Source organism: Diadema antillarum, unplaced genomic scaffold (assembly GCF_040938485.1).
Source record: "Diadema antillarum isolate AM-2024a unplaced genomic scaffold, OU_Dant_1.0 seq00001508_RagTag, whole genome shotgun sequence".
Lineage (NCBI taxonomy): Eukaryota > Metazoa > Echinodermata > Echinoidea > Diadematoida > Diadematidae > Diadema > Diadema antillarum.
In genome coordinates, this window is record NW_027272242.1 from 841,129 (window position 1) to 849,772 (window position 8,644).

Genomic DNA, 8,644 nt, shown 5'->3' on the forward strand with positions numbered 1-8,644 from the left:
TTCTTTCTTTTTTTGTATCTCTGAATGTAGTATCTCTGAACATCTACAGAAAGTAGATATTTAGCATCTCGCTGCAAATGTCCGTTTGGATTCAAAATGTTCACTTGATATGAAAGATCAAATTCGAAATGAATGTATTGGTAGAATTTATTGTTATGTTCGAGACATTAGCTTTTAGTTTGATATAATGACAACAAGCCCATTCAAACATTTTGTGATATCAAATTGATACGGCCCTATGATGGTCATACAAGGGGCAAGGATTTTCAGATTTAGATTAAAATTCAGATTCATCTGGTATAAACTGTGATGGAATATGGACATTTTGTTTCCATTGACATTTTTACAATAAAAGTACAATAACAAATCACATTAGATATACCAGTTGGTGTACATCCTTCATATGTCCCATCTAAATTCTTTTGAATTGCTCTGTATATTGGAAACATTCCTTCATAGGTAAAGTGTGTGTGTGTGTGTGTGTGTTTTTATTTCAAGTGTCCTTTATATAGAGATGATGTGCAAATGGGTCAGTGTACAGTTCATAATCCAAGTAAAATTACAATCTGCTTTAATTCTTTATTTTGTTTCAGTGTTGTTCCAAAACATTTGCAAGTGAATGATACAATATTATGGAGACATATTGTAAGTGCTAAAGGGACTCTTACTTTTTTTGATTTAATTCTCTTCTCATATCTTTGTTGTTGTTTCCTGCACTCTTTGCTTATTCTTTCTTTAGGTATTACGTTTGTGTTTATTCAAGGTGTCTGATCAGAAATTAATTTTGATTATGCCTATATTGGCAAATGGGCAAGTGATCAGAACATTCATAAGAAAAGCAATACACAATAATTGCCTTGCTGTTGCATTTACCCAACAGTAAGCATTGTTGCCCTTGCAGTTGGGCATGTGAGGTTTGTGTAGCACTTATCTTTTCTCTATCCTTTTTTGATGGTTTCTGCAGAATATCAACCTGGGCGACTGCAATATTACCAACCTGGTCCAGCTGAATGCCCTTGCCTCCCTGCGGCGACTTGAGAGCCTGACTGTATCAGCCGAGGGCAACCCCATCACCAGCTACGTCCTCTGGAAGCATTACCTGCTCTACCGATTGGCGCATCTCACTGTAAAGAAGATCAACGGACAGCCAGTGAGTTTGTTGAGAGTAGCATTTATCAATTTCCAGATTTGAATGTTACAATTTAATTAATTTTCTGAACTTTTTAGGCAGCTTTAGCCCCCATGTTAAGCTTTTCTGGAAAGAGAGCTTCATACAGGGGACATTTTATTTCATTTTTATAAAGGCTCCAAAGATCAGGGTACATTTGAACAAACAAATCAAAATCAACAATTAAACTAGAAAACCAAAATTTCAAAAATGGAAATTAGAGAACAAATTGAATTACTCAAATATTTTCTCCTCACGATAGCCAAGATTAAAATGAAACTGTATTCACATCACTTAGATATTCATTTTTCATTGTCCAAATCAAATTTCATTATTGTGTTACATAACACATTCAATTTTCCTTAAATTGAGCTTATAGTGTAAGTTATAAGAGTACAAATGGTTTCCTTGTAGTCTTCAGTAGCATCTTGAATTTTACCACTCTTATCTCCAACCAAAAAGGTACTTCCGACAGACCAGCTACGAGCTGAGAAGTACTTTGGCACGTTGTCCAAGCTAACAGCTGAGGAGCTCTCAAGCTCCCATCTCCAAATGCTGCTGGGCGACACCCGGCGACGCGTCTCCCAGCCACTGATGGAGGCGGAGCTGAAGGCCAAGCGGCAGCTGGCGTCGGACCAACCCACGACAGCCGAGAATGCTGGGAAGGCCGGCCTAGTCTACCTTCCAGAGGAGAGTCTCAGTATTCTACAGCAGGTCAGTTGTGGATATATCCCTTTAATCTTTTATAGTCACCTATGAATATGTTGCAGCTTTTGCTCATGTTATTTATTCATCCGTCCATCCATCTATCCATCAATCTTTCCTATCACCCAGTCTTCAATCTCCCAGTGTGTGTATGTATGTATCTATTTTCATATGTTGTGTTCATGTTTACTTATCTATTTACCTATCTGTCTTATTTTCTTACTATCTTTCTGTTCTTCAAGCTGTCTTGTTATTGGTGTATCTTCTCATTCAACCATTTATGTATTTCTTCAGTCATTCTCTACATTTGATATGTCCCATCTGGAAGATTATGAATCAAGTCTGTCGATAATTGGGTGAGGTCAAAAGTGGGAAATGAGTTCCATTGTAACAACAACTTTTTTTTTTGCATGTACAAAGGTTCCTACCATTCCACTAATAGGTTAGTTTTATAATATCATGTGATCATTATGGAAGGGAATTAGAGTCTTGAAGCCATAAAAACCTGTTGTAAAATTTCAGTGTCCCACAGTAAAAAAAAAAAAAGGCCTTAGAAACTACGGGGAACTGAAAGAACAATTGAAATGTGACGGAGAACACTCTCAGTATGCCCAGGGAAACTCCAGATTAAGAGTTAATAGGTAAAGAGTTCTTGCTTGGTGTTGGGTATTCCTTTTTTTTTAAAGCAGTTTGTTGTATTTGAGTAATTGCAACATTGCCTTCCTGTAGACATGCTAATGGCAAGCACTTTACGTATCCACATCATTTTATCTTTTTTTTTTCGCTCTATGCACTTTAATGACAGTATTCCATGCTGCTGGTACCCTTAGCAGATAGCAGTCTTGAAATTGCCTGTAAACCATGATCACTGACTGTAAATTTTGAGTAGCGCAGATAGAATGCACAGAGTCAGGAGAGCATGCTCCATTGGGATATTGGGAAAAAAAATCAACAAAGAAAGATGTGACACACAAACACATCGTTGTCATACAAAAGCAGCACTAGAATTGGTTTCAGTTTAGTAGGTTGAACTGAAAATGCTTTGAAGTTGTTGTTTCAGGTCAGTGATTGCACATTTTGTGTGCATGCCCACTGTGCTCCAGCTCCATGCCTTGCTGGCTGCCATTTTGCAAGCTTCAGAACAAGACTGGGTGCACTGCACCTACATTGTATTAGAGAAAGATGTCGAGATGGAGGATCACAGCTGGACAATGAGGGGATAATGAGCAAAAGCAGAGTACAGATGATGCATTTTGGGGGGTTATTATTGTTGCTGTTTCTGCAAAATACCATTGCATGTTTAATTTTCAATGGAGATATGCTCTAAATGTGCTATAAACAGAAAACTTACTTTTAAAGCCAAAACATAGTTCTCAGAAGGGCTCAAGATTTCCTCCATTTGGATCTTGCTTGCAATACCTCTAAAGGGTTTACTAAGAGACAATCCCTGACTGATGCCATGATGAGTTGCTTTGGAGTATTTTTAGATCAAAAGTGTGGAGTAATAGGCAGTTCTGCAGGCATACATGAATTGTGTTTTGGCTTAATGACAGCACAATCAAACCAATTTAACAAAACAGGGTCAGTGGCAAAAATTACATTGAGGTGTCATTCTAGTGATATTTTTGCTTGATATGACAGGAGAGATTGTCCAAGACAGACATGGTCAGCAGCTATGTTCAGCAGCTGACCACGGACGCCATCGAGGCGGACAGGAAGATGGTGCGGCTGGCCCAGGTCTGGTCCAGGATCTTCATCACCATGGTCCACAAGGCCCTGCTGGAGATGTCAGACCTGGAGAGCTACCAGCAGAGGGCCCTGAAGGCCTTCAAGAACAGTTGATGCTGCCACGCCCATCCATCTTTTCCCCCCACCACGTTTCTGTCTTGCGAAAACTTAGCAACTGCCCGGGCAGGGCCCATTTTTCACTGACGGATACGCCCCACTCATCCTGAAATATATAGTAGCAATGTGAGCAGAGTGGTATTGCTTGCACCATTATTCATTCCATGGTTGGAGGCGCCCTAATACGAGCTGCCTTAGGATATGCCTTCCAAGACACTTACAGGGCGTGTTTCATCTGCTGTATCTGGCTTTGCAGTTTGCTGTCCGTGTGCCAGAATGGATTTTGCGCCTGCAGTGGAAATATAAAGCAGTCTGCACAAAAGGAACACTTTCTCCAATGTGTGGGGAGTGCAATGCGAGTGACAGAGCACAAGGCAGCAAATTAAAGTCCACAGTTGGTGTTAACGCCTATTTCAGCTGATTTCATTAATTCATAATTATGACAGCGTAATAAGATAACAGGTTGTTACAAGATATGTAGTGATTGCTCCCTTGTTTACAGTTTTGACGCTAAAGAGTGCTCCCTTTCAAGACCATGTATTAAGAAGCACTAAGGTCATGACATACCATTGAAGTGAGTGATATTCTACTTGAAGGTCATTTGACTACACATTTAGTCATCTCAGCATTGATGCCATGTAATCCGAGGAAGTAAAATGTCAATTACCTGAACTGTGTTATGCCACCGATGCATAAGTTTGGGAATTATGAATTCAGATTTGTTTTTATCCTGATTTCTTTTGCATAATGTCTGAATTGGTCATTTGACATGTAAACTATGCAATTTGTAGGTCAGGGTGCAGCAGTCTATTATAATGATGACCTATAGTCCCGCCATTAAGTTTCAGCAGATCCTTGATGTGAATTCATGTTGCAAGCTTGAAATGGAGGAATAGTCTAAGGATGCTAAGGCATATTCAGTCTTTTAGGAAGAAGCAGCTATTTGTTCCACATTAACAGCAAACAGATACTGCTTGTGGCTTGGGAAGGTTACATCATGTAACATATCTGAGAAAATTGTGTTCAGAAATGGTGGTATTCGTTTGTTGGTATCTGCTTTCTGGGCAAAGAATAAGAAAAACAGAAATTATTGTTTTTTTTTAATGAATCATCCCAAATTATTTTCATGTTGAATTGATTTAGCACGTATTATATGAAAGCACAAATTTACCTTTGCTGTCCAATTCTTGTTTGAAAAAAAAAGAAGTGCAAAAATGAAATTATATAGAACATGTAAAGGAAAGTATAAACTGGTACTGAAAAGTGGAAATTATTGTGGTGTTGAAATTTTTGCGCATTTTGCACAACCAGAAGCTAGTGCAAAAATAAAAGTACACAAATATTTTTGCATGCCATATGTTTCTGTGGTCGATGTCTTGATTCGGCAGAATTATAAACAAGTGAAACTCATCTTACCCAGCGGCAGCCGAGCGTGAAAAATTACACACACGAAAATAACCACTTTTGCAGTATACAGATTGTAACTAGACATGTTTGTACCAGGCTACTGTAAGGTATGATTTAGTTTATTTACATGCAGTCATGAAATGTGACGCATCTGCGTGCCAAGCTGTCAAGTCACTGAAATGGCTGCATCTGATGGAAATGACATACACCAGTTGTCTTTGATGATACCATCTAAACAGCTATTTCAGATTTCCTGGAAAGGTGCTGTGTACCAAAGCGCAGAGCAACAATCGCTGAGTTGATAAAGTAAATTAATATATGATTGCAGCTTTTTGCATGCCAATAGAAAATGTTCAATAAGCATCAAATGCTATATGTGCAATTAATTTCTTCTCTTTTATTTCAACTTGGTTGGGAAAGGGGTTTGCAGAAGAGCGGATTATCACCCAATTTTCAAATTGTATGCAGCAAATATGTGATTACTCTCAAGCATTTTTGCATCCTTTGCAATTTTCTGAATCTAACTTTTAACATCTCCTTCATTTGTTTTGAAAGGAGTTGTAGTGCCAATGTTTTGCAATATTTCAAGATATAAAAGCACTTTCTTGAATGGAAATCCCTCCCAAATTGCTCAATCATTTTAACCACATGCCTTTTCTTCTGTCTTTCTGCGTACAATAAGTTTTCTGCTGCCAATACATGTATGTCTGTGATGTACATTGTACATACATCAACAACTTAATACTAATCACTTTTTGACCTGAAAATTAATCGCTTGAAGTTGCAATATAGCACAGCATATTAGTTGATCAAATTATATGATGTTCATTTTTTTCTTTGATGAAATTTGTGCAAGTGATGTGTAATGTTACACACTGTTGAAAATGATATGGCTTGTCCAAAAGTTGTTAAGTTTTGACTGTCAACATTTTTACATGGCATTTCACAAAATGACACAAAATACATTTATTGTGAGAAATAAAAAAAGAGAAAATATAGGCAGATGTGTTGAAATAATTCAGTGATGCCTACAATATATTGTCCGTCCTCTAGTCTTTTATTGTCTGCATCCCACAGTGTTAACGTGGCAGTCTGTTTCCTGTCACCAGCAGTAGAGTGGTAATATGCTTCTTTACTGTTACCATCTTTTCCCAATCTAGACTGGTAGAGTGTGCAGAGGAATACCCTACCAGCATATCAGTAGCAATATTTTTTGAAGGAGAGTCTCTTATTCTCTGTAGCCAGTGTCAGACAGTCCACTGTGCTGAGCTCGAGTTCGTGCATTGCAAAATGTGTTAATCTTTATCAGCAAACAATAAAGGTATGCAAGAATGTCAATACACCAGGTAGTGTGCAATATATGTGTATGTTTGTGTACCTGCAAAATTCCATGTGTTCTTTACACCCACCCCGCCCCCATTGTCCCCACCCACGCAGCCTTTTATAGTTCAATATAGAGAAAAAAGTACAATGAGTCAGATCCGAAGGGACATACCTATTAAGAGTTACAAAGGTTCAGATCCTCCGCATTTCTTGTGTAATGTTTCCCGTTTTGTGTAATATTTAACCCGAGGTAACAAATGTCTTTTCCAGAGCTGGTTGTGATGGCCATGCTTTCATGTCCTACTAGGGACGTACTTCCATCACAAAGAAGGACAGAAAAAATCAACCTTCAATAGCTGAAGATAAGAAGCTTTTTTTTATTTTTCTACATGTTCATCCATGTGTGTACCACATCAACTATATTATTGTATGACTTAATGGAAAGAAACACTTGTATGCACAATTTGTACATGTTCAAATAGTAGTCTGGAAGTTCATATGTAGGTCATATAATGTTTACTTTCCCAGTGGGAAGACATACGTGAATGAGCAACTTTTGTCCCAAGGTGAATTAAGATATCAAAACATGCACACACACACACACACACGTATACATGTACAAGATGTAGAAAAGAAAATACACTTGGCGTGTAAAAACTATCAAACTTTGCCTTGATATACATATCCGTAAAGAGACGCTGTCCTAAAATATTCACAATTCAGGCAAGGTCGCTCTCTCTGTTAATATTCATTAGCATTAACATTGTACATTTTGAATTTCACCATGACTTTTTCATTCTGAAGACCTCCACGTTATTTTGATCAGAATCCTTCAGAAAAAGTGTCACATTCTTCCTCAATTGTTGAATCAATGAGAAGCATGCATAAATTTGAATACATGTCATTGGCACATATTTTTATGCCTCCGCCACGAAGTGGTGCCGGAGGCATTATGTTTTCGGGTTGTCCGTCCGTCCGTCCTTCCGTCCGTCCGTAATGAATTTTGTGGACAGGGTAACTACCAAAACTTTTGAGGTATCCTAATGAAACTTGGCATGTATGTGTATTAGGGGGTGAAGTTGTGCCTATCAACTTTTGGGTGCACATGCTCAAGGTCAAAGGTCAAAAGGTCAAGGTCAAATGCTTAAAATTTCACTATTTCCCCCATATCTATGCAATGCCTGAAGAAATTTTCTTGAAACTTAGTTTATACATGTATTACCCAATTAAAATTCTCTGGTGAAAGTTTGGGGTCATGAGGTCAAAAGGTCAAAGGTCAAAAGGTCAAGTAAAATGTTAAAATTTCACTTTTTTCTCTGTATCTTGGAAATTGTTCAAGGTATCTTCGTGGAACATAGAATATATGCATGTACTGACTGGCAGTGGGTATCTAGGGAATTTAGGGTTCATGGGGTCAAAGGTCAGGGGTCAAAGGTCAAGGGCAATACTTCAAAATTTTACTATTTTCCTTATATTTGCAATGCCAGCAGGATTATTTTTTTTGACTTGGTGTATGCATGGATAACCCAATAGAGATTCTCTGGGATTTTTTTTTTTGCCAAGAAGGTCAAAGGTCAAAAGGTCAAAGATCAATTGAAAGTGCTGAACTTACTTCTTTCTCCATATCTCGGAAGTGGCTCAAGTTTTCTTGAAACTTAGTACATATTTATGTATGTTCTGCCTGACAGTGATTCTCTTGTAAATCAAAGGCCAGGTGAAAATGATAACAATTTACTGTTCAATACAGAAATTGCACTTTTTCTCCATACCTTGAAAATTACTCAGTGCATAAACTTATGAAAGGGTCAAGGTCAAGTTAAAGTTCTTAAATCCCCAAATACATGCTCTCCTATTCATCCAATTAAACATAGGCCAAGGAAGGTAAACATTCAATACATTTGTTACAAACATGTCATTGTAATATTTTGCCAATTTTGTGAAAATGTAATCACACATTGTCCATATGTACTATAGACCTATTAGGAGAATCATGCATTATGGCGGAGGCATACCAGTCGCCATAGCGACATTTCTAGTTTACATCATGGTTTAACACTGCTTCCTGGGGGGTGAATCAGAATAATGGTATATAGGGCCTAGTATTAAGTTGAGCTACCCAACCTAAAATTCAAAGATTCATTGTGGAGATTTGTATCAAAACTCTTATCATAAATTGTAAGTCTAAAGTAAATGTAT

General features: G+C 37.8%; 1 protein-coding gene across 1 annotated transcript in view; it reads left to right on the forward strand.

Moving 5' to 3' along the window:
• LOC139710212 (leucine-rich repeat-containing protein 49-like) overlaps window positions 1-3,939 on the forward strand; it is a 48,886-nt gene extending 44,947 nt beyond the window's left edge. Inside the window, exons 20-22 of the mRNA XM_071622146.1 lie at window positions 965-1,154; window positions 1,644-1,882; window positions 3,515-3,939. Of these exons, the coding sequence (XP_071478247.1) occupies window positions 965-1,154; window positions 1,644-1,882; window positions 3,515-3,715 (630 nt within the window). The 3' untranslated portion in view covers window positions 3,716-3,939. The remainder of the gene's footprint in view (window positions 1-964; window positions 1,155-1,643; window positions 1,883-3,514) is intronic.
• The last annotated feature ends 4,705 nt before the right edge of the window (window positions 3,940-8,644 follow it).